At 56.3% G+C, this 25,565-nt stretch overlaps 1 protein-coding gene across 3 annotated transcripts in view; it reads left to right on the top strand.

The window, feature by feature from the left end:
* The window catches only part of LMX1B (LIM homeobox transcription factor 1 beta), a 77,099-nt gene extending 52,041 nt beyond the window's left edge, over positions 1 to 25,058 (top strand). Inside the window, exons 3-8 of one of the 3 annotated variants that reach the window (XM_063082595.1) lie at positions 19,455 to 19,687; positions 21,918 to 22,099; positions 22,294 to 22,371; positions 22,557 to 22,623; positions 24,576 to 24,719; positions 24,901 to 25,058. In XM_063082595.1, coding sequence (XP_062938665.1) covers positions 19,455 to 19,687; positions 21,918 to 22,099; positions 22,294 to 22,371; positions 22,557 to 22,623; positions 24,576 to 24,719; positions 24,901 to 25,058 — 862 coding nt within the window. Of the gene's footprint in view, positions 1 to 19,454; positions 19,688 to 21,917; positions 22,100 to 22,293; positions 22,372 to 22,556; positions 22,640 to 24,558; positions 24,741 to 24,900 lie in introns of all 3 variants that reach the window. The other 2 variants (XM_063082593.1, XM_063082594.1) reach the window with 2 other exon arrangements.
* Positions 25,059 to 25,565: the final 507 nt, after the last annotated feature.

The raw sequence follows: 25,565 nt of genomic DNA, 5'->3' as shown, positions 1-25,565 counted from the left end.
GCAGTCAGACTTATTTGCTGTTTAAACATGGACTCGGAGACTGTGACAGGCCTGGGGTCCAGCCCTACCAAGGGGCTCTTGATGGCAGCTCAGGCACTGGGCAGCCTGATGGTGAGAAGTAAGGGGGTGGGGGAGGAGAGTGGCTTGCACAGGCAGAGGAGACGGAAGGGCATTCCTCACGCAGACCTGGAGTAAGGGTGGTGCAAGAAAGCACAGGGAAGCAGAGCAGGAGCTGAGGGTGGGCACTTTATGGTGTCCGAGAGGGAGCTGGGGCAGTGAGGCCTGCAGCAGGGCCTGGCCCAGAGGGCAGAGGCAGGGATGGATGGCTCCTGTGGATGCGAGGACTCGGGGCAGATTGGGGCTGGGGAGAGGGAAGGGGGCAGTCAGCAAGCTGGGGGCCCTGGCCTCGCCAACCACAACTTCGGACCGTGGTGGGTCACCGCACTCTCTGCCTGGGCCTCCCTGGCCCACCCAGCAATAACCCAGTAGCCACTCTCAGGACAGCCAGACCTTCCCAGCCTTCTCCTGAGAAAAGAGTTTCCCTCTGGTCTACATTATGTATTTGTGTGTGTGTGTGTACACCTGTGTCTTAGGTGTGTCCCTGGTCACCTGCAATCTGCAAGGGCACCTACATGGGCCTGTGTATCTTTGTTTTCATGTCCTTGTATTATTTGTATTATGTCCTTGTTTGTCCAGCATCTCTTGTGTCCTTGTGTGTCAGTGCATACCTGGGTCTTCTGTGCTCCCATGTGTCTCTGCACACACTGTGTGTGTCTCCAGGTGCCTGTGTGCCTTTTTATGTGCCCATATGTTTCTCTGTGTGAGTAGATGGCATTTCAGTTACCTTATGTGTGACAGTGTGTCCACGTATGTGTGTATACAGGTATACATGTGTGTTACAGCATGTGTTGCGGTGTGTCTATGTACTTGTGAGGCCTTGTGGTTCTGGGGCTAGGGCAGGGGGTCAATTGTCTCTACGGCAGGGCAGAAAAGGAGGTCATCAGAGCCCAAAGTCCCTCTGCATCTGGGCAGCCTGCTTCTCTGCCCGTGACCCCAGATGACCCCAGATACCCTGGGCCACAAGGCAGGCCAGGAACCACAGTGACCATGGTAGAGGTGGGGGAGGAAGGTGTGAGACATGAAGTCTTCAGAGGAGGCTGAGGGCAGGGCCAGCCCAACTGACAGTGGCCAGACCCCAGCCCTGCCCTGAGCCCAACCTGCAGCTTTTCCAGAAACCTGTCACTAGGCGGGCCCTAACCTAAATCTGGATCCCCAAGAGTGTCTCTGGCCTGTGCCTCAACCTCCCAGCATGTAGGCCAGCATAATTGAGTCCCCCAAAGCAGTCACCTGACTCTGGGTCTGGGTGACACCCCTCCAAGGGGCAAACCCCTGAAACAGCCCCAACAGCCTCCCATAGTTAGACATATGCATCTGTGGGTAGAGGCAGCCAGTGTACCCACAGGTTGAAACGTGTGTGTGCGTGTGTATGTGTGTGTACCAGTGTTTCAGCAGTTGTGCATGTGTGTAAATGTGTGAACATGCTCAGAGATCAGCTTGATAGCATCATACACCCTTGGTTTGGTGGCATGTGTCACTGTGCATGTGGGATTCACAGGCACATTTGCATGTGCAGGCCTGTGTAGACAGCACAGTTGGGCAGACAGATGTCTTGGTGGGTGTGAATAGCGAACCACTTGGGTGCCAGTATGTGCACATAAAGTGCCAACACACATGAGCATTGGCAGGCATGTGTAGGTGGCTACAGGTGGGGGCCTGTAGACTGTTGGCAGTACAGGTGTGCACCATACGAGTGTGCACATGTGTGCACATATGTAACAGGTGAATTCACACAGGTGTGGGTAGGCATGAGAATCAGGAGCTGTGTACACATGCAGTCTGCCTGACCAAGCTAGCTGCCATCACTGTGGTTGCCTGAAGGGAAGTGTGGGACAGACACACAGCTGGCAGGGCATCCCAGAGTGGGGGCAAAGGAAGCACCCAGGCAGGACAGTCACCCCTCTCCCAGAGCTAGGCATCCAGGCACAACCCCCATGCCCAGCTCACCTTTGCAGTCAGCAGGAATTCAATCCCACCCCAGTAAACCAGCCCTACTTTGCCACTGCTGCCGAGCCATGAGCTGGGGGAGGGGACCCTGCTCGGAAATTGGCCATAAATTTCTTGAGGTGCTTTAATTTTTTAAAAGCCCCACGTAGATGCTTTGCATTGCGAAAACCCACAAATATCGGCTAAATGAGGTGTGCCAGCAGAAAGCCTGGCCAGGCCTGCGGCCCTCCCCTCCCAACAGCTGGGCCTGAGCTCAGCTGGGGCCCCTGGCCTGGCCAGCCAGGGCCAAGGGGCCCATCTTTGTTCCGAGCAGGGCTCAGACTGCAGAGTGGCTGGGTAAATAGTCGCCGCAGTAATCGCAGGCTGATTCCAACTAATTAAATCCTGCGCCAAGAGCCCACTCCAGCCAGTATCCTGAGAGGCCACGAAAACACAGACACCCCAGACAGGGCTTTGCTCCAGGTCGGGTCTGGATCTCTAATCCCGTATCTTTTGAAAGATAGGCACGCCCCGGGATGAGGGGTCAGCGGGCCTGCCCTGTGCCGAGCAGTGGAATTTTTCAATAACCAGCAGCTGGGTCACCAGGCACACAAAGGCAGTGTAATATCCTGTGGGCTTACTCAGGGAGAGAGTGGGCTGTGCAGAGCCAGCTCTCTCCAAGCCCGGGGCAGCGGCCCCCCACAGCCCAGGCTCCCAGCGGCCCGAGGGGCCACTTGGCCAGGCTTCCACTCACCTCCCACCAGAAGGGCAGAGAGAACCGAGGTCGGCAGCCTCCACCGCCCCCTCCTCCCAGACTGGGGCTTCCAAGTAAATTCATCTTCCTTATTAAAAACCAGCCCTGATGCTCCCAGGCCCCAGCTGCGGCTGTGGCAGGACCTGCCAGGGCAGGGCTGCTGGGGCCAGGTCCCCTCCAAGGGGCAGCAGATGCTCCTCCCATGGGGAGGCCGCAAGGGGCAAAGGTTTCCAGCTCTAGAGTCAGAAGGACCCTGTTCAGATCCCTCAGGGCCTGTCCACCCAAGGAGATCCTGGCTGGGCCTCGTACTGGCTGGTGACCTTGGCAAGGCACTCAGTTGTACCCTCTGTGAAGTGGAACCACCAGTCACAGTGAGAGGCTGTTGGGGGATTAAATGAGAGCCAGTGTCTGGCAGCGCACCCCTGCCCTGCCACTGCCTCAGTTTCTCCCACTGTATAACAGGGACCAGGGCCCCTCAGAGGCTTGGGGGGAAGCAGGGTTTTTGCCCGTATGGAGCTCACACACTGTAGAGGGCTGTCCACAGCAGGAACCACGCCACACATGTGAGAGTGATTAGAATTGCAGAGAGAGACCCGGCTGATTTTATTTTATTTTGTTTTTTTCCCAGAAAACAATAGTTGCCCCCTCTCCCGAGTCTGGAATGCTTTAGGCCCAGGGTCTGGGACCCCTCATTTAAATTGGCTGCGAAGGGACAGGCGCTGTGAGCCCTGGGAGGAGGTTGTTAGGGATGGAAAGCCGGGGCCCAGGAATTTACAATCCGTTACTTGAGAGGTGTCCTGCCTCCCCCTTGCCCCATCCAGGCCTTCGCAGGCCCAGCATGTGCCGTAAAGATGTCACATTGGGTGGGGGGTGCCGAGGAACAGTCCAGGGCCTGGACTTTGGGAGGGGGGACACAGTCGGGACAGAATCCTGGCTGCATCATGTCCAAGATGGACCTGAGCAAGAGCTTTCCTCTCTGAGCCGCAGCGCCCCTCTGTAGGGCAGAACACTTGCGTGCATGTCCTGGTAAGTGCAGGCTTTGTTTTTATCGCACACCCTGCCCCAATAACGCCAGAAGTGAAACAGGTGGTGGCCCAGTATGATGAGTCCACAGACTGATGGCACCTTGCAGCAGGGACTTGGTCAAAACTGTGCGCCTCCCGCTGCCCGCCTGTGAATTCTGCTCGCCTACAAAGCAGCAGGCTCCTGTTGTCCTTTGCCAAGTCACATTGCAGACCTTATCTCCTATCTGGGGCTCTGGCACTTTATAGCTGTGAGTCAGGTCACCTTTCCAAGCCTCAGTTTCTTCATCTGCGAAATGGAAAGTCATTTCCCTGTCTTCCAGGGTTGAGGGGAAATGCGATGAATCTGCGTGCTGGGCCCAGAGCCAGGCCCACAGCAGGCTGTCGTAAGAGGGGCCGTCCATGCTGGGGCAGGCTGACAGCCACGGTGCCGAGGGAGCACTGACACTGCAGGGAGTGCGTCCCAAGGGAAACAGCATTTGGGAGGACCTGAGAAATGAGTGGGGAGCCACCAACAGAGGACAGGGGAGTGCACGGCATGCTGGCGGCTGGGCTCCGTGGGCGCTCAACACGCCAGACCGCACAAACAACTTGCTGCCAGGGAGGAGGGTCAGATCTGAGACCTGCATAGGGGCCGCATGATGGGTCAAATGTGTGGACAGGTATCGAGGGAGACGGAGGACCCGGATCTGCTCAGGCAGGGGTGAAGGTGACTGTCAGCAACATCAGGGAGATGGACACAGACAAGGAGACACCTGTGTGGGGCCAGATAGCGAGGCCAGCTTCCTAGGAGGCGCTGGGGAGTGTTGAGGCATCGAGGTGGAGCTGTTTCAGGTACTGTGAGGAAGAGGGTCGGGAAGCCCTGAGAGCCTCCTTGGGAGCCACACCGGTCCTAGCAAACACGATCCCAAGAGGTGACTTGAGATGGTGGTTCCCCAGGCACCCAGATTACCAGGTCCCCAGGCTGTGGGGCACTCGGCTTCTGCTCTGGGCAGAGCAGGGTGCCAGGGACCTTGCTGGGGTGATCACTGTGTTCTTTCGTCTCCTCTCCTCTCTGGCTCACAGGCTTATGTGGACTGTGGCCCAGCTGGGCCAGTTAGCCATTTCAGTCACCAACTCCTGGAGACCCCCAGCCCTGAGCAAGGACATCTCTTGATGAGTATTTAGGAATCTACTGTCTCAGGGGTGGAGGCAGGGGCAGATGGAGGGTGCACCCCCAAGGGGAGCTTGCATGGAAATGCCCTGGGGTGGGTGGGTGTGTGTGTGTGTGTGTGTGTGTGTGTGTGTGTGTGTGTGTGTGTGTGACTGTGGCGGGGGCGGGGAGAGAGTAAACAGCCGCTGCCCTGTCCTCTCTGCAGCCGTGGCCAGGTACACAGGCCTGTTTGGACAGCTGCCTTGTCTGTCCGTCTGTTTGGGAGATGTTGGCTGATAGATGGGGGTGGTGGACTGTTAACCCCTTACTGCCTGCAGAGCCGCTACTCCCTGCCTCCTTCCATGGGGTACAAGGCAGCCAGAGGGTGGTTCTGGCCACCCCCACCCCAGCTCCTCTCTGAGAGGGGCCACCTCTAGCTCTGAGCCAGGGACAGTGCCTCAGAGACAGGGCGAAGGGGGCTCCAGGATCAACAGCCTGATCCCCCACCCCCAGCGGGATCTCTCCCAGTAGTGACCAGAGACAGTCTATGTCCCTCTGTCTGTCCAGAGCTCTCCTCATGCCCTGGAGAAGCTCCTCTACCTTTACTAATAAGCCAGGTGGTGGCTTTCTCAGGGTTGCCCCATCTTCACAAATATCAGCTCAGCCTTGGGTCTGGGGTGCAGGAAGTGGGGGTGGGTCCAGGACCACCAGCAGCAGGCCCCTGTGAAGTGTGAACAGGCAGAGACGGAGCTTGGGGTGGTGGGGGGGAGCCGAGCTCAGATCCTTCTCCTCTTGGGCATCCACAGTGCCTGACTGTGGGAGGGGGCAGGCGGTAGATCCCAGACCCAGTGATGAATCGATGCTGTCCTGGCTGTCAATGTGGTCTGACCGTGGTGACTGCCCCCCTGGCATCTCCATGTGACCCCCGCCCACCACCCTGCGTCCCCATCTCGGCCATGGCTCCTCCATCTACTGCAAAGCCCTGTCCATTTCATGTCCTACATCCCTCTCTAAGAACCCACCCCCTTCTCTAACTCCTGCCCCTCCCCAGCCAGGACCCCCTGTGCCTCTCACCTGCAGGGTGCCAGCAGTGATCCTCTCAGCGGGTCTCCCCGCTCCGGCTCTGCGCTCCCCCCACCTCTTGGTCTCTGCTCTGCAGCCAGAGTGATCTTTTAAAAATGTAAATCGCTCAAGCCATTCCCCACTTAAAACCTTTCAATGGCTTCCCAGGGCTCTTGAGATTAAGACAAAAATCTTTTAAATTGGCCCACAAGGCCATCAACAGGGCATGGGTTAAATAAATTAGGGTTTGCCCGTACAATAGAGGATTCGGCAGCTATAAAATCAGGCACTGTAGGTCACTATGTAGAGTCATCTCCCACAGTTATGCGTGGGTGGACACAAGGAGCAGAACAGTGGTAGAGTATGTTACTGTTTGTTAAAAAAAAAATAAAAGATGGACAGAAACCCCAACAGTCCTCGTGACATTACAGGGAAGGGGACGGGTGGGCACACCCGGCTTGCGTGTGTCTATTACGTATGTGTTACATTATCTCCGCAAGGAGGTGCAAATGGAAGGCTTTGATTGCCTCTGGGGAGGGGACCTGGCTAGGGATGGCGTGGAGGAGGCCACAGCGAACACCCTTTTGTATATTTTAATATTAAACCATGGAATGCATTACCTATTCAAAAATGAATTTAATTATTTTGAAAATAAAAAAATGTTAAATAGATGGTCTCCAAGACCCTGCACACTCTGCTGGCTCCTGTGCTCTCCAGCCTCCTCTTGTTCCACGTGTGCCCCCCCCCTTGCCCCTTTTATTTCTGCTTAATGCTTGTTGTCTCAGGACCTTTGCGTGCGCTGGTTCCTCTGCCGCCTGGCCTCTCCGCCGGTTCCCCTCCTCTCTCCGTCTCAACCCAAACCTCTGTCCTCAGGAAAGCGGCCATCTCTGACTCACCTCCGCACCACCCCCAGCATAAGCTGGATCAGGAGCACTGTGTTTGCTGTCTCCCTTCTCAGTATGTAACGCACGTGGACAGAGCCCACAACTGACCTGTACGCAGCTGTCCCCAGGGCCCAGCACTGTGCCTGGCACATCAGTATTTGGGGGATGGATGAACAAGCAGGAAGGAGAGGATGCCCTGGGAATTCCATGCCATGGGCATTGGGAGGTGCCTACCTGGGCTTTGAAGGATGAGAATTTTGCTGGACAGTGCCCAAGCAGAGGGCAATGCAAGGCGCAAAGACCAGGCAGCTGGATTTCTCTAGCAACATATCTGTCAATCCCAGTCTCCCACGCCAGAGTTGTGCGGGTCTTGGACAAGTTACTTCCCTTCTCTGTGCCTCAGTTTGCTCACCAGAAAAACGGGAGTGTTGGCAGGGACCTGTCTGAGTTGCTCGGGGTAGGGTCTGTGGATCCCAGTGGAAGGATGGTGCGCACACTGTTGGCTCTGGGTAAATGCTGGGGGAACTGCTGCAGGGCCCGTGGAAAGGGTTAAAGCCGGGTGCTTTTTAATTGTCAAATGACTGCAGGCGATTAGCGCTGGCAGCTTCCTCAATAATCGCTCTTCTCTGTACCTGCTGGGAGCTTAATTAAAAAACAAAGAGGCTCAATTTAAAGGCCATTACTATGCTAATGCAGCCAGGCGGTGATTAAGCAGCTCAGGCGGACTGCAGGCTGCTAGGGCAGGCAGGGCTTGGGGCGATCTGTTACCCACTAAACGGGTGGGTGGGTGACGACAGTGGGGACCTCTCCAGTGGCTGTGCAAGCTCTACTCAGCCCAGGCAATGGGCCCTGACCTGCCACGCCCACCGCTCACCTGTTCCCAGCTGGCCAGAGATCCAGGACTGTGTCTCCCAGATCCTCTTCCTGCTCCCCACACCTCCAAGTGCCTCCTTTAGAATTTCTCCTCCTGCCCCTACTCCACCTGCTCCCCTCAGCTCGTCGTGGAGCCCTGCTCCTCTCATGCATCCACTTCTCAGGTTAATCTTTCAGGCCCCTGTCAATGGCTCAGATGGGTGGCATGTTCTGTCCCCCCCACCCCCCACTATGGCTGCGTCTTCACAAAAAGTCAGCCTGGCACAGACAGGCCACTGGCTAGAAGCAGGTCTCAGGCTCCCAAACCTCTGGGGCATTTGCTTTCCTGTTTCCAACCACCTTCTCAACCTCCAGGAAGGCAGGAGGGTGTGGTGGTTACCAGCCAGGCTGATCTGGGTTGGGGCCAGGCTCTGCATCTCACCGGCTGGGTGTCTCACAGAAAGAAGGGACTCCTACCTCCCAGAGTGGTCATGAGGCACCCATCGATGAGGTTCCTGTGTGTGAAACCCCGAGCACAGAGCTGGGCTGGTTCCTGTGGAAGGAACATATGCCAGGTTTGGAACCTGAGTTCAAAAACTCCAGCAGGAGCACAAGGACTTGTGAATGAGGGAGGGGGAGGCTTCGTCCAGATCACTTGAGAGAAACTGGGCAGTGAGTCCCTCGGTGATTGGGCTAGCAAAGCTGGTGCTATCTCTGGCTGCATTAAAAGGAGCATAGGGTGTGAAATAAGGGAGGAGATGGCTGGTCTCCCTTCTGGAGGAATGAGCTGCTGGGCCCCATGCTTCAAGGGCTTCATGGGTGAACTCAGGCTCATTCAGGGATGATGAGATAGTGGAGAAACAGCCAAAAGGAACCTAGGGAGCTTAACCCAAAGAGGGAAGTGTTACTGTCTCTGAGTCCCTGAATGGTAAGAAGGCGCGCTTAGTCTACGGGGCCCAGACTGGACATTTGGACCCAACATAATACACCCCAAAGTCTGTCTTGACCCATGGTTTTGACCCTGAATGTGTTTTCATCAGCTGCCTGGTAAAATTTGTGATGATAAAGTTTGGTAATTTTGTTGGTAGCATTGAAAACCACCCTGCCTGAGCCTGGGAAATTTTAACTTGGTAAAATAATCAGTACAAAAATACAACTGACAATGGTGAAACAACCCGTGGTAAAATGTGTCACTGGCAGCAAATGAATCAGAGTAAAGCAGTAGGATCCAATACAGCCACAAACCTGATGATAGAGCAAACCTTATCGAAAATTTTTCATGAGAAGTAATTTTATCTCAATAAGAAAAATTTTAGTAAAATAAAAATGGAAATGGAAAATGTTATAAATTATTTAACTGTCCTGGAAAGAAAATTGACCAAAAAATTAAATTGCTTTAATGGAATTTGTTCCAGAAAACACTTGCTCAAAGGAAGTTTATCAATGTTGTTATAAACCTAATTAAAATGCTATGGTCTATGTACAGGGAGTCCAAAATCCTTTGGGGTCAGAATGCTGGGGCCAGAATATCAGCTTGGTCTGCTGTTACGCACTGCAGTGGTGCTGCGACCCCCTCTCCCTTGGAATACCTTGCTCCTCATTCCTCCAGGAGCTCCCTGAGGGTTGTGACCCTGTGTCTTGTTCCCTGCTGATTTTCCATCACCTAGCACAGAGCTAGGTCATAGTGGGGCTTGACAAATGCTTACAGAATCAACTCTTATAGTGAAAGGCTGAAAAGGCAATGTCTGCTCCTTCAAGAGGAGGAGTCATGGCACAGTGTTGGCACAGAGTGAGTGCGTAAGTTTTTGTTGGATAGACACGTGCAGCATGGGTGTTTGTATGGATGGATAGATGGTTGAGAGGGTGGATGGATGGATGGATGATTAGATGGGACCAAAAGAGATCTGATCTGTACTCTTTAGCCCAACATCCAAGGCCTCCAGCCCGATGCTTCTTTCTCACCTATCCTGCAACTTGACCTGCTGTCTACCTAACCTTGAAAATGGCCTCCATTTTCTTCACACCCTTGCTTTTTTTCAACTTCTCTCCCAGAATGGCCTCTCTTCTCTGTCCCTACACAGAGCCCGACTCTGGAATCAGACACACCTCTGTTCCCATCTCAGCCCCACCACTTCCTGCACTGGAATCCTCTGAACTCTTTGAAGTCTCCAGGAAGTCTCCCCTGATCCCTAGCTCTACCCTCCACATGGCCCTGCCCTGGGTCCACCAGCCCTTCCTGGGCACATGGCTCTGGACCTGGCCTGTCTGGCCATGCAGGATCCCAGAGAGAAGTCCAAAGGCCTCTCCATCTCATGGTGTAGGGTTTCTCATCTTCCACCTCTGTCGTCAGCCCCTTGGGCTGTGTGTAACCTCACATCCCCACCCCCAGCCCAAGCCCAAGCCCAGCAGCTCTGAACTGACAGAGCAAATGCACAGTCATTCCAGGTGGGTAGGGTGGAGGGCTCTCGGACAGGAGAGAGCTTCAAGAACAGGGAGGTCCAGGAAACTGAGCAGCAAGGCAGGGAGAACAAGCAGAAACCCAATGTGCCGGCCTCGAATCCCAGCGCTGACACTAGGCAGCTCCCCGAGCCCCACTTTCCTCTCTAGTAAAAAGAGAAAGGTGGTGCCTACCTCTCAGGGGCCTTAGTGGGAGGAGCCCATGTGCAAATAAAGCACAGGGCCTGGAATGTAGGAAACACTCAATAAATCTTAGTAAGTAATAATAACAATAATAATGGCTGCTGGATTTGGCAACCAGGAGCTGGTGACCTCAGTGAGAATGGGGGAAGGGAGCCTGGGATCAGCTCACAGGGTTTTGATGAGCAGGTGGGAGGAGAAGGCTCCTACTGTGGGACCAGTATAGGGCCTGGTTCATAGTATGTGCTCAATAAATGTTAGGTGACTGAGTGGATAAACAAATCGTCAAGTGAATTGAATTTGCTAGTGTAGGGGCAGAAAGAAGAGGGAAGAGAGTCAACCCCAATATTAACGACACAAAACAGGTAAAGCCCTGGCGTGGTGCCTGGCGCAGAGCTCACAGACCCTCTGGTGCAGCTCTTCTAGCCTGGACCAGTGTCCCCAGTTGTGCCGAAAGAGACATGCGGGAGGATGGTCAGAGGGATGGGATGCTCCACCTCCCACCTGCCCTGGACCATTGTCCCTCCCTGATGGCAGAAGGACTCCTGTCACCAGGGGAGGTCTGGTCCCCAGAGAAGCTCCAGTATCCCCAAATGGCAAAGAGACTCCTGGGGAAAAGTCTGGACCTTGCCCCCATCGCACCCTTCAGGGCTCAGAGCCCCAAAGGTGGGACATCAATTGTTAGGTGTCAAGCTACAAGGACACAGCAACTTACTCTAGGCATGTGTACGTGTGTGAGTGTGTGTCTGTGCGTGTATGCGACTATCCTAGCAGCTCCCATATGGTGTCTGCAGCCTGGGCATCTCTCTGAGCTCCAGATTCACAGGTACAGCTGTCCCTGGACATATCCCCATGGCTGACTAGAAAGCAGCTCAGACTCAGCATGTCCAGAACTGCACTCCCAACTGTCCCCTCAGCCACCTTGCCACAGTCTCCCTTTCATCTAATGGCAACTCCATCCTTCCGGTTGCTCAGGCCCCCGAATCTTGGACTCTTCCGTGCTTCCATCCTTTCTCTCACTTCCTCTCGTGTCCTTGTCTGCTTTCAGAATGCATCCCGGTCGGACCACTTCGCAGCACCTCCCCTGCTCTCACAGGTCTGACCCGACATCATCTTTTGCCTGGATTATCGCGATAACCTCCCAAAGCCACTCCCCGCCCCACCCCATGCCCCCACACAGCTGCCCGAGGAACCCGGTTAAAATGCCAGTGAGACTGAGATCACATCCCCGCTCTGCTCCAAACCCTCCCAGGGCTCTTGTCTCACAGGATGTGGCCCCTCCCCCAGCTCTCTCCCTGCACCTGCTAGTTCCGCATCCCCCATGGCTCACCTGCTCCAGCCTCATTTCTCCCACACCCCAGATGTACTCTGTCCTTGGGGCCTTTGCACTTGCTGTTCCTTCTGCTGTGAACCCCTTTCCCCCGCATATGGCAGATACCCTTCCTCAGGTCTCTGCTCAAATGTCTGTCCCGGTAATGCCTCGGGCTGTCCTTTCTAAAAACGCAGCCCTTTCACTGTTCCCTGCATCATTTTTCATCTCATTGTCACCATGTGTGATGCTCTGTATGCTGCGGATTTATCTATTTATCTATGAGAATGGACGCCAGAGGTGGGGGCCGTGGGGAGGGACTGCCCCTTTTGCTCACTGCTCTACCCCTGGCCTCAAGACAGTGCCTGGCACGCAGTAGGTGCTAAATAAATATCTGTGGGATCACTGACTGCGTGCCTTCCCAGCCAGGCTGGCCCCCGAATGGTACCCTGGGCTCCCGGCTGTGTCTGTCCCCTGGCCCTGGCCCGTGACCTCCAGCCCCAGCTGGGGGCTCCCGACAGCGCCCCGGGCGCGGATCAAAGGGCCGAGGGCGAGCGGCCCCCGCACAGCTGCGTCTGCGCCGGCCCGCAGGAAGCGCCGGGGCAGCCCTCGCGGCAGGCCCGGCCCCGGCGCGGCGAGGCTGCGGGGAGGCCCGGGGAGGCCCGCGCGACGCCCGGCCACGCCGCGCATTCCAGCCGCGTGATTGACGCGCGCACCGGGGCCCCAGCCTGCGGCTCCCGCCGCCGCCCCAGCCGGCCGGCCGCTGCCGCATCAAAGCAGATGTTTGCAGCTGGTTTGAGTTGGATCCCCATCAACAGGCCCCTTTTTGTCTCCAAATAAAAAACAGCTACGCCGGGAATGATAAGGACTCAGCAGGCACGTGGGGCAGATGTCAGCGAGTCGGGCAGGGAGGAGGCCAGGCAGTTCCCTCTGCCAAGTGACAGGCTGACTCAAGCAGCAGCAGCTGCCCAGAGAGTGTTCAGGGTCCTGTCCCCTCGGCTCCCCGTGAACTGCAGCTCATCCTTCAGCCAGCATCACCATCCCAGTCCCGCCAGCAATAGAGCGTTAGCCACCATATGGAGCGCTCACTGTCCTAAGCGCCCTACAAGCATTCCATCCCAGGGTCCTCTCCACCAGCCTAGGAAGGAGGTGTGGCACAGGGAGGGTAAATACCTGTAAGGTGGGGATTGTGACCCCCAGTTTTCAAATGGGAAAACAGGTTCAGATAGTGGAGGAGGCTTACCCCAAAGTCGTGCAGCTAGAAAGTGGCAGAGCTGGGATTCAGACCCGTTCCTGCTGCCGCCAGAACCAGGCTCTTAAATATGTCACGTCACCTTTTCCAGGAAGTCCCCAGCTCTCCTCCCAATTGTCTATTGCTGCTTTCTGTGCCTCCCAGCTTGCTTAGCATACCCCAGTGCCCCATCAAAGCACATGTCACACTGTGCCAGCTCCCATGGGATGAGATTTGGTCTAATCCTGTGCCCCAAGCATCTTTCAGACACTGGCTCTGAGTCAGCCTCCATGAGTATGTGCTGGGTGAATTCAAGAAGGTGTAGCCAGCCAGTGGGGACAGTGGGGCTATGGTTCCAGGTGCCCGTTTTCATTGTCTGCATGGAAGAAGGAGGGTATTTCCAGCAGTGTTTGCTCCAGGGTCTGTGAGGCTTGGGCCTGGAGAGGACATTAAGGAAACCAGGCCCAGAATCTGCCTGGTCCCCAGTAATGGCCCTGGGTGAGGAGGGTCTAACAGAAGCCCATACCTACAAAAGGATAGAGAGACAGGGAGAGCACAGACCCAACAATGTGATCAGGGAGCTTCAGACTGAAATCCAAGGTGAGGAAGAGAAGGTTCCAGAACCCACACCAGGCACACAGAGAGACATGGGGAGGAGAAAAGAGCACATACCCATCAAGATCCTTTCTGTGCCAGGCACTGGGCTAAGCCTTCTCGCATGGGTCAAAACTCGTAGGATTCTCAATCACCCAGTGAGGGAGGGGCCAGTACCCCCATTTTACAGAAGAGGAAACTGAGGCTTAAAGAAGGGAGGCAAATTACCTAAAGCTGTACAGCTGGTGCTGGAGATATGGAAAGCCACACACCTGAAGATGGGGTAGGGGCTGACAAAGAGTTCTTGAGTGAGCAGGGAGGGGAAGGAAGACACAAGAACAGTGGTCCAGGTGGCCTGCCTTGCGTCAGATATCCAGGCCTTGTCCAATCACTGTGGTCAAGAGAGTCATTTAGTATGAACATGTCACCCCCAGGTCTTCCCCTTTGTACTAGGGATGAGGGTGCAGTTGGTGCTGGGGAGATTTGCTGCTGGGCTCCCAGCCCAACAGGCAGGCATGGAATTTCACTGATAAAAAGTTAGGAAACTGGACTCCAAGTTGTGTAGTTGTGAAGGGGGCGAGGAGCTGGGGAGGGCATGAGTTCACTTATCTTATTACCTGCTGGTGTTCTCAGACCCCTAGAAGCAGAATAGCTCATATTTTCTTGTCCTATCTGGCAGCCCATTTCATTTCTCACAGGGGTGTTCATTCATTCAACACTGATCTCCTCAATGCCAGAGCCCAGGGGGTGAATTAGGCCAAGTGTCTGATTTCTAGTTGAGTAGGGCTTCAGACACACAGACAACTGGAGAGCTGCTGGGAATATGGCATCAGGGAAGGCTTCACAGAGGAGGTGACACTTGAATTGGGTCTTGAAGGATGAAGAGCAGTTCAACAAGAAGCAAAGGAAAAGGGGAGAGAGGACAGGCCTTGGAAGCAGATGGAATTTTAAGTGCTACGGAGGCAAGAAAGGACTTGCTGTGCTCTGGAAGCAATGAGAAACCTGGCTGCTGGAGCCAGACCTGACAGGGGTAGGTGAGGCCTTGAGTGCCATGATTAGGTCTTTGGGCTTATCCTGAAATTGCTGGGTGCTCTTGGACATTCTGAAGCAAAGGGGGTGTGTAATCTGATTTGACTTGATGAGGAAGCAAGACCAAACTTGGGTATTTCTCCCCAAGCCTTATTTTCTTCTAAGAAATGGGAAGTGACACTGTCCATTGAGTAGGAGTGGGACGTGGTTGGGGAGCTGGAGGAAGGGCAGAGGAGGCTGGGAATCGTCACTGAGGCTGATGATGGGGGACTGACTAGGGTTGTCTTGAGGGGCGGAGGAGGCCCACTGAGAGTAGAGAGGCCCACTGGAGTGTGAGTTCTGAAAACACAATGAAAGGCTACATCAACTAGAAAGTGTGGCGATGGGGTGTGGGGATGGCAATACAGTGAGGAAGAGGTGAGGGAGCTTGGTGGATGGGTGCCAGAAGTCTTGGATGGTGATCAAGATCCCCGTGCACTGAGCCCATTGTATGGGCCTAGGCCTGTAAGGGAGCTTCTGTTATTATCCCCATTGGACAGATAGGGAAACTGAGGCTCAAGAGAAGGGACTTATGAGGCTTCCAGTGCTAGGAAGAGAGAGCCAGGATGCCCAGCCTTGTGTATGCTGTGCAGACTCCGGGATCTGGGGGTGAAGACATGCCCAGAGAGGCTGGAGTGCCCCCAGGGCATTAGGAAGCCAATTTTATCAGAGGTAAAACATCTTTGTATCTCTGCAGTTGTCAGTGGTTTAAGAGAAATTAATCTGATTTGTAATCCACATTCAAATGCTCCTGGAAAAATTGGTTTTCAGTGTTTTGTTTGTTAGCTATATGGGTTTAATAAATTGAGCATTAAATAAATAAACCAATAAAAACTCAGAGGAGATAGAGATGCATTCTCACAGCCTGGGACTCTTCAAGAAAGGGATGTCCCTAAAAATGGGATTGCTTACTCCATAATCATGGATGATCCTACTAGGAAAAAAAAAGATGTGTTTGTATGAGAGTGATGTTCAAATGCTCAGCCCCCCCTTCTGGAGGCTGGGCTCATGCTGAGTAATAAGAACTTGGGGTGAACGGGGCCCTTGCCCAGGGATGTTCACAGCTTTGGGGGCAGGCAGAGCACGGGGCAAGAGTGACTGGTGAGCAAAGCCATACTGGGATGCACAGAGCAGGGAGGAAGTTTCTGGAGATATTGCTATGTGACCTTGAATGAGTAACCTGCCTTCTGTACCTTGGTGTGCTCTTCTGGAAGGGGATGGAAGCAGCGTCTTCCTTTCAGGGTTCTGTGAGAGTTTAAGGAGGTGGCGCAGGTGGCACTGTCAGTGCTCAATAATGCTGGTGAGCCAGACAGGTGACTGAGCCAGGAGGCTCTGTCCAGATCAGGCCTGACAGAAGCCAGGAGGGTCAGCCCGGAGCCCAGTGTGGTCACAAACGGGAGGCATGATTGAGACCTGTAAGCCCAGTTGGTGTCAGGGAAGCTGATGCCAGGAATCGTGGGGACCCCAGTAAGGGTGATCAACAAAGGTGCTTTGGACACACACAGACAAAATGACAGCAAACTTTTGTGGAGTGCCTCCTTCATGCCAGCACGGGACCAAGGGCTCTAAATGTATGAAGCCTTCTCAACAACCTCATAGTTAGGTGTGATCATTCCCTTATTATAGATTAATTTGAGGCTCAGAGAGGTTAGAGGTCTTGCTCAAAGTCACACAGCGAGACAGTTATGGAGCCAGGATGGAGCTCCAGGTCGTGCCCTCTGTGTCCGCCGCTTTACACTGACAACTCACTGCATCTGCATGCTGAGAAGCAGGCAGTGTTCTTCAGCCCATTATACAGATAAGTAAATTGAGACTCCGAAAGAGGAAATTACTTGCCCAGTCACCAGCCAGCAAGTGGTGGAACCAGGCATGGAACCCGAGTCCATCTGATTCCAGCGCCACCTTCCTGTGGCTGGACCTTTTTCCCAACAGCTTCTCAGAGATTGGTTCCACCAATCCCTCCATGGTGGGATGGATTGAGGGAGGGAATGGGGGCTCACAGAGAGGAGGGGACCCCGCTGGCACCCCACCAGCTCCCCCCATGCCATTAGTAGCTCTCACCCCGGCGTGGTAGACAAAGGCAGCCCCATAATTGGGAGTGAGTATTTCATGCATCCCCCCCGATGTTTTATTGGGTGGAGAGATGCTTGGAGACCAAACGGATGGCACATTCTGTTTATAAAGTGCACGCAGTTTGTTTTATTTCCCGAGTTTTTGTAATCTAGATAACAGATGATGCCCCGAGTGGCTGGCGCTGCCTCTGTAATGGCGGCACTGAGCCTTTGGAGAAGTATTAATAATAGATTGTGTTGATGAGTTTGGAGAAAGTAGCAATCGACCCCCTGCTGCCAAGGCATTAGCGTGGCTGTTCTGACCGCAGCCAGCTTGCTCGGTGGAGTTGACTGCAAATGCGGGTCACCCGCCCTGGTGCCCCCCTCCCCAGCCCAAGAAGATCTCCTTTCTGGGAGCCGCCCAAGGTGTGCTGACCCTGGCCTGGGACCCTGGCCCTGCATGCTTGCAGAGACATGGCCAGTACCTGTCAGCTCATGGGCTACAAAAGTCAGGCTGCAGACCTTTGTAGGGCCCCCAGGTCAGATAGAGCATGGGGAGGGGACAGAGGCACAGTGAGGGGGCAGGGCAGGAGCGTCCTCCATGTCAGAGCAGCAGGTTCTGCAAGTCCAGGCTCTGTCCTCAGCTCCTCTGCAGAGCTGGACAGCCAGGCAGATTCCTAGCCCCTGCCTAAGGCTGCCATGGACAGTTGGGTAGATTGTACCCTGAACAAAAGTATCCAGCAAAAGGCCAAATCCAAGCCAAAATCCAGCCCATGTTTGCTTTGCAAAGCCATGTGCTATGTGGGCTAGTGGGTCCTGTCTGCCTGGAGCAGAGAGCCTGGCCTGAGCCCATCCCATCTCAGCCTTTTGCTCACTACTGCACAAACACTGAGGTCTCTTTGAGGATGAGGTGGAGCCAGGTTCTGCCTTGTGGAATCCTGGTAGAGTTGGGTGCCCATGGGGACATGCATTGTCATTCTGCTGTGATACTCACCGAGTAAGTGGTCACTGTCATCAAATCCTGAAAATAGCCTTCAAGGGAGGTCCTGTTGACATCCCCATCTTATGGTAGAGTCAACTAAGGCCAGAGGGAAGTTCGGGAGACCCTAGAGGAGGCCAGCTCCCCCAGAATGGGCATCAGAGAAGGCTTCCTGGAGGAGGTGGCATCGGAGTTGGGCATTGCAGGGTGAGTAGGAGCCTGCCAGGTAGAATAGAGGTGGGTGGCAGGAGTCGCTGGAGGTGCCCCCAAGCTGAGTGCCCTGGCCAGTGCCAGGACAGTAGGCAGAGCTGGAATTGGCCCTGTGCACTACACCCCACCACCTCGCCGTGGGCGGTGCTGATGGCAGCCCCGGGAAGGGAGGCAGGCCGAGTGCCTCACATTTATGGCCATTTCTGTTCCAGAACCGATTAGTAGAGAATTGCAGCTGTAATCTGTGCCTGTGATGGCGGGCCATAAAGAGGGATGGGATGTGCACAGTGCTCCCAAGGTGGCGCCCGCAGACGTGGCCCGGGGATGCAGGGAATGAAAAATGGTTTTAATTCCCTCCCAGCAGCAATAATTTGATTCTTCATAAATTTTTCCATCAAAGTGTTGTTGAGGCTGAGTTCCCACAGAGCTGGGCCTATGATGGGGTGGGGGTGCCGAGAGGAGCGGTCAGCAGGCGTGGGCAGAGGAGGGGCTGTGCTGCCCAGACCCTCCCGCACATGAGGGCCAGAGGTGCCCAGACCCCTCCAGGGGATGCAACCACTTTGCCATGGAGTGACTGGATCAGACCCAGGTTGGGAGTCAGCTCTAGCATCTACCACCCATGCAAACCTCAGTAAGCGACTCTGCCTCGGCACCTCCATCTTCTTATCTCTAAAATGGGGTTGGTTTTCATTCTGTTTCACAGGGCTTTTGCAAGGATTAAATGCATTTCTGCTTGTAAAGTGCTTAGAGCAGCGTCTGGCCTGCTGTGCATGCTCAGTAAATGTCTGTTCGTGGTGGAGATGCATAAGCTGAAATGGAGGGAACAGAAGGCGTCAACCAAGCCAAGGGACAGAGAAAGAACATGCTGAAAGGCCACCATGACGGTGTTCTGGAGAAACTGCAGGCTGTTCTGTGGGGAAGCAAAGGGTGGTGAGGGAAGAGGCAGGATCATGTGGGACCTTGAGTGCCAGGCTCAGGAGCTTGGATGTTCTCCTAAGGGCACTAGGGAGCCCTGGAAGAATCTGGAGCAGGGAAGCAGCATGATCAGACGTGTGTTTTAGAAAGATCCCTCTGGCTCCTGTGTGTGGGGTGGGGAGGAGGGTTGAAGGGTTGGAGGGGCCAGGAGCCCACGGAGGGGACTGGGGCAGCTGCTCAGGCAGGAGAGGAGTGGCCCAGGCTGGGTGGTGGGTTGGACAGGGCTGGGAATTGCTTGGATGCGGGGATGAGGGAGGAACAGGGAGGTGGCAGAACAGGTCAGAGAGTGAGAATGGACAGGACTCTCTCAGGACAGGGCTGACCTGGCCCTCTGGGAAGGTTGAGACTGAACCTGCACTCTGCCCTCTAGTGGCCACTGTGTCTCTGAGCGGGAAGGGCCGTGAGCTGATGCACCCAGGAGAGGGCACCTCTGGGCAGAAAGCCCAGAGCCCACCCTGGGGGCCGCTAGGAGCCTGCAAGGCAGAAGAGGAGGGCTGCAGGGCCCTCCCAGTGTCTGGCCCTGCTCCCAGGGAGGGCCTCTCCCACTTGTGCCTGAGGGTCAGTGTGGCAGGAGGGAGAGACCCTTAGTGGCAGTGGCCTCTGGGAGGGACCAGTGAGCCCAGCCAATACACCCCCTTTGTGCACCTGCAGGCTCTTCGCGGCCAAGTGCAGCGGCTGCATGGAGAAGATCGCCCCCACCGAGTTTGTGATGCGGGCGCTGGAATGTGTGTACCACCTGGGCTGCTTCTGCTGCTGCGTGTGTGAGCGGCAGCTGCGCAAGGGCGACGAGTTTGTGCTGAAGGAGGGCCAGCTGCTGTGCAAGGGCGACTACGAGAAGGAGAAGGACCTGCTCAGCTCCGTGAGCCCCGACGAGTCTGACTCCGGTGAGCCCCGGCCCGGAGCTGGAGGGCAGGCCTCAGGGACGGGGGACCCAGCAGGGTACATAGAGGGGTGTCCCAGCTTTAGAGTCTGGCTCCTGACCCCAGGGCCTCAGCTACACTGTGCCCATCCCCCATATGCACTGATGTTCACATCCACACGTGTACACAGACTCTAATGTGCATACCTCCCTCTGGTCACATAAAGTGCACCTCTGGATACTACCTTGAGGCACACATATGCACACATAAATAGATGCATGGGGGTATTCATCCCCAGGAGTCTATATACATGTACATACATACATATCTAGGCATGTGCTCACATACCCAAGCATACAAAGCCCACACCCAGGTACACACACATACACACATGACCCAGCAGACTTGTGCACTAAGCACCTATGCATATGCTGCACATGTATGTTTGTACACATGCTCACATGTACTGTGGTTTGCATATGTGCACATACAAGCACACACATCCCTTGTTCTCTGGCCCAACACCCTCACCTTCGATTTCCTTGATGTGGCACAGTGCTAGAGGGGTCTTTTCCAGCACCAGGCAAGGGACGTGTGAGAGTCAGGGATCTGAAATGTCCTCCCGTACTTGGCCCCGCAAAGCCTTCACCAGTGGGGAGCAGACAGCCCTGAGCTATTCCCTGTTTCCTTGGGGGGGGTGGGGCTGGGGACCTCTGTGATAGACAGAAAGACCCCCTTTCCCAGGTCGAAGGTACCTCTCTGCTCTGGCCCCCAAAAGGACTATGTCAGTTTGGAGCCCTGCTGGCAGGAAGGGCAGGGCCAGCCAGGACTAAGTTTTCAGGAGGGAAAGGCTGGGAGATGGCCAGCGTCCTTGTCATTCCTGGGAATAGCAGGGAAGGACTGGAGGAGGGAACGTCAAAAGGAGATACCCTGGTCTGCTGGGGCCTTTGGGTGAAATGGAGTCCCACAATCACAGGATCGCCCACATGGGAAGGGTCTGTCACTGCCAGGGTAGTGAGTGCTCCATCACCTGTCCCTGTCCATCGCTGGACAGGGCACCCCTGTGGCCAGTCCCATGGCTGTCTGGACTCCTGAGGAAGAGCAGCGGCTGGCCAGGGCTGCTGGTCCATTCATAACAGCCTAGGAGAGGGGGACTCGCAGCGGGGAAACCGGCCCCTCCACAGAGGCAAGGACACCAGGAGACCCAGTGATGGGTGGGGAGGCCTGGCCGTCCATTTGGGCCGGCATCTCTGAGATCTAAAATTCGGGGCACGGATGTGCTGTGTGAGCGACGGTGGGGGTGGTCACTGGGTGAATACACGTGCTTCCCTGTGCCGGCTGTGTGCTGTTCAGATGTGTGTGGGCCCCTCTGTCCCGGCCTGTGAGCATGTGCCTGTGTGTGTGAATACATCCGTGAGCTGCATGTGCTTGGGCTTTTGTGGGCCCACGTGCCAGTCTGCACGTGCCAGTGGGTGAGTGTGCACGCACGCACGCTGTGGTCATGAGTACACCTGTGTGAAATGTCCTATGAGTGTGGCTTCACCTGTCGATTCTTAGTCCTTGGAAGCTTCAGGGAAGAAGGCTCCTTGCATTCTTCTCTTTGGGCCCTGGTGCCTGGCTGGCGCTGGGCTAGTACAGAGGGAACTGGTTTTCTTGAAGGCTGGCATACTGGGCTGGGGTATCCAAGGGGTCAGGGGTCAGCAGGATAAGGTGGGCCCCAGACAAGAGGGGTCAGGGGAAGCCCATGGCCAGAATGGGCCCCAGATGCCATCATCTCTCTTCAGGGGCTCTGTTGGCCCTAAGGGGCAAGAGACATGCCCTCTCGTGTGAGTATTCATGCACCTGTGCACACTTGTGTGTATACACACACAGAGACATGTGCACAACCATGTGTGTGCACCTGTGTACCTGTTCTCTGTATGGGGCTGCAGCGACACTTACCTGACTGTGTGTGCCTCTAGTGTGCAGCTGTGTGTATGTGTGTGCACATCTGCACCTGGGGTTAGCCATGGCATACCTGTGTATGTTCCTGTGTGGGTTGCCTGTGTGGTCAGCAGAGCAGGGTCGGGGGCCTGGAGCCCTGGAGGAGGACGTGAGGAATGTGTGTTGGGGAAGGGACACGTGAGGCACAGGGGTGCAGGAGATGAGGGACCAGATGGGATCTTATCAGGCAGCAGATCGCTTATGGGTACAAGGCTGGGACCTGGGACTGCCCGCCAGCCCTCCCTGACCGTCTGGGTTGTGTTCCCCACAGTGAAGAGTGAAGACGAGGATGGGGACATGAAGCCAGCCAAGGGACAGGGCAGCCAGAGCAAAGGCAGCGGGGATGACGGGAAGGACCCACGGAGGCCCAAGCGACCCCGGACCATCCTGACCACGCAGCAGCGAAGAGCGTTCAAGGCCTCCTTTGAGGTCTCCTCCAAGCCCTGCCGGAAGGTGAGGGTGGCTGGGGTGGGTGGGGACAGGGCTGACACCACACACCGGCCACCTTTCCAGATACCACCCCCTCTGCTCTTGCTGCGGGCGGGGATGTTCCTCCACCTTCCCACCTACCTCACAGTCCCCCCCACACCCCCACCTCCCAGGGGCTGCCCCCCAGGTGCCTGACCTGTCTCCCTTCTCCGGGCCAGGTCCGAGAGACGCTGGCGGCTGAGACGGGCCTCAGCGTGCGTGTGGTCCAGGTCTGGTTTCAGAACCAAAGAGCAAAGGTGAGAGGCCCCCCTCGCTGGCCCGGGGCAGGGCTGGGAGTAGAAGGGGACAGGCAGAACAGTGGTCCAGATGCGGATGGGGCTGGGCGTGAAGGGGGCAGAGGGTGGGGCGGGCCTGATGCAGGTGGGCTGGGCACGAAGGGGGCAGGGAGGCAGGACTGGCATGAACTGTGCTGTCCCTGCAGATGAAGAAGCTGGCGCGGCGGCACCAGCAGCAGCAGGAGCAGCAGAACTCCCAGCGGCTGGGCCAAGGTGAGCCGGGGCCCAGGCTCAGCCTGCAACCTAGGGACAGGGACAGAGGGGCCTGGGCTGTCTCTTTAAACAAGACTCCCAAGAAACCTTCCACCAAGGCCATCAGACCCCAGGGAACTTCTGCCCTAGAACCAACTAAGACTGATAAAGGAGAGAAGTGAAGGGGAGCAGGGGACACAGGGAGGAGAGACGGCAGGGTGGGTAGCCCGGAAGGGTGGCAGAATTTTGCAGTCGAAATAGCAGTATCTGTTCCACTCACCACATGCCAGGCAGGGACTGCTCTCAGCCCTCAGCACACTTCATCTCAATCAGTTCTCATAAGTCCCTGCAAGGAAGGGTGTTAGTCCTATTTCACAGATAAGGAAACTGAGGCTAGGTGAGATTAAGGAACTTGCCAGGGATTACTCAGCTAGTTAGGGGCAAAACCGGGCCTCAGCCCAAATATGGGGCTCAAAGCCTGTGCTTTTCACAGGACAAAACTACCCTGCCACTCACCATGGAATTCAGTGGAAGTCTCCAGATAAAGTCTGTCAGGGGGTTGAGGAGTCTAGGGTGGGCTCATGGGTGGAGAGGGGCCAGTTTAAGTGGCAGGGGTCAGGCCCCCCAACACTGGGCTTTGCCTAAATGCTACCTCCACATCAGAATCTTGGACCAGAGATGGTTTCTTGGGCCCCATGGGGACATTGAGGCTTCAAGGCTGTGAAGAGGGGATGTAGGGAGCTCCCTGAGGCTGCTGAGGTGGGGGGGGCTGTAGCCGCCTGCTCCCAGATGCCAGGGCACTGAGGGGCAGCCCCTTCTACTCAGGACTCTGGGGGCCACTCCAGTGTCCCAGTCTGGACTCAGGGCTTCTAGGGACATGGTCTGTTTTCTCTGTCCTCCTTCTGTCCCTCCTGACCTCTGTGGTTCCCAGCTACCTCTTGAACACAGCCTCCCTGAGAATGCTCCGAGCTCCCCTCGGCCCACACTGTACCCCACATCACTGCCCACATGCACACAACATGCCCTGCTCCTCCCAGCCCCATCTCTACAAATGGCACCACCAGCCCCCCAGTCACCCGAGCCAGGATCCTAGCAGTCACCTCTGGCCTTTCCTGCCCTGCACTCACTGCACCCACTCAATCTTCAGGACAGGGAGTGGTTCCTTGTCCCATGTCCCTCATGCCCTCCTGGTAGCTGTCTTTCCCACAACTGCTTGATAGAGACCCCTCCCCTCCTCCCCTCCGCCCCTCCGCCTGACTTCCTCCTCCCGCTGGACCCAGCCTCAGTGTTCTGTCCTCACAGCCTTTCTTACAGCCCCTCCCCTGCTGGGACCCTCCCCTGGCTTCTGGGAGTGGGGGGGAGGGGGAAGCCCCACTCAGCTCCGTCCCTAACCCCCAAAGGTCCCCCGTGACCAGCCAGTCCATCCCACACCAGGGCCTTCTCTGTCCCTCTGATCCTCCCCCCCCTCGCCCCCCGCAGCTTCTCTCCTCTGCACCTTTGCTGCCCCTCAGCCTGGCATGCATGCACCACCCCCCCAGTGAACCCCTGCTGATTCTTTAAGTCACACTGGGTGGGTGGGGGCCCCTCCCTCCAGCAAGCCTCCCCTGGGCCTCTGTGGACTGAGTTCAGGACCCCGCTTTGGTGCTCCCAGAAGCAGAGTGCACTGTTGAATCGCTGTGGCCTGCTCAGGGGTCCGCCTCCCCGAGGGCTGTAAGCTCCTGGAGGGTGGGGCAGTGGGAGGGACAGAGGTAGTGGGGGGCTGTTTGGCTTTTGATAACCTGATTCTGGAAGAGGAGCTGGAGTGTGTGTCTCGGAAGGGTGGGTCAGATGTCTGGGCAACTCAGCCAGATACAGGGACCTGGGGAGTCCCAAGGAGGTCAGAGGGACTCCTGGGTACATCTTCAGGGGCTCCGTGGGGGACTACCAGGCTGAGGAGGGCAGGGCCAGTGGGTGAAGGCATGCTGTGTCCCCAGAGGTCCTGTCAAGCCGCATGGAGGGCATGATGGCCTCCTACACGCCGCTGGCCCCGCCGCAGCAGCAGATCGTGGCCATGGAGCAGAGCCCCTATGGCAGCAGCGACCCCTTCCAACAGGGCCTCACGCCGCCCCAAATGCCAGGTGACCACATGAACCCCTATGGTAAGCCGCCCTGCCCCCTGCCTGGCCCAGCAGGCCTGGGGCCATGACAGCCCCTCCCCAGCAGGCCTAGCCAACAATAGCCCACCTGCCTCCTCCTGACAGGAAGGGGCCCCAAGAGCCCCAGCCCGCCCCCTGGTCCTGACGCCCCTTCTGCCCCCAGGGAACGACTCCATCTTCCACGACATCGACAGCGATACCTCCCTCACCAGCCTCAGCGACTGCTTCCTGGGCTCCTCGGAAGTGGGCTCCCTGCAGGCCCGTGTGGGGAACCCCATCGACCGGCTCTACTCCATGCAGAGTTCCTACTTCGCCTCCTGAGAGCCAGCTGGGCCGCGCGGACGCCGGGCACGAGGCCCGGGGTGGGACTGCGGCCTCAGCAGCCAGCCTCGCCAGCCCCGGCCCGCCGCCCACACAGACTCTGCAGACAGCCATACGGTGCCCTCCCCTCGGCCAGCCAGGCCGGCCGACATGCCCGTGGGGCTCAGCCTGGGCAGGGGCCATGTCCCGCCCGCAGAGACCTTGTCACCCCCAGGGACCCAGAGCTCTCGGCCTCCATCGCCTCTTTCTCCCTCCCCATCTCTTTTTTGGGAAACTTAAATTCTCTCTATTTTTTTAAACGTCCTCTCTGTGTCCAGCTCACCTCCATGCCCCACGCCAGTGCCCACTCCCCCTCCAGTGAGGGCAGACTTGCTGGCCTAGGGTCACCCCTCCCAGCCCGAACCTGGAGCAGAAGTGGGGCAGAGCTGGCAGTGGACAAGTCCCCGGCTCTGCGTCAAGGGGGTGTCACTGAAGGACAGGGTGTGGATAGAGAGCCCAGGCAGAGCC

The sequence above is a fragment of the Cynocephalus volans genome, chromosome 17 (genome assembly GCF_027409185.1).
Source record: "Cynocephalus volans isolate mCynVol1 chromosome 17, mCynVol1.pri, whole genome shotgun sequence".
Lineage (NCBI taxonomy): Eukaryota > Metazoa > Chordata > Mammalia > Dermoptera > Cynocephalidae > Cynocephalus > Cynocephalus volans.
This window is presented reverse-complemented; position numbering and strand designations above follow the sequence as displayed.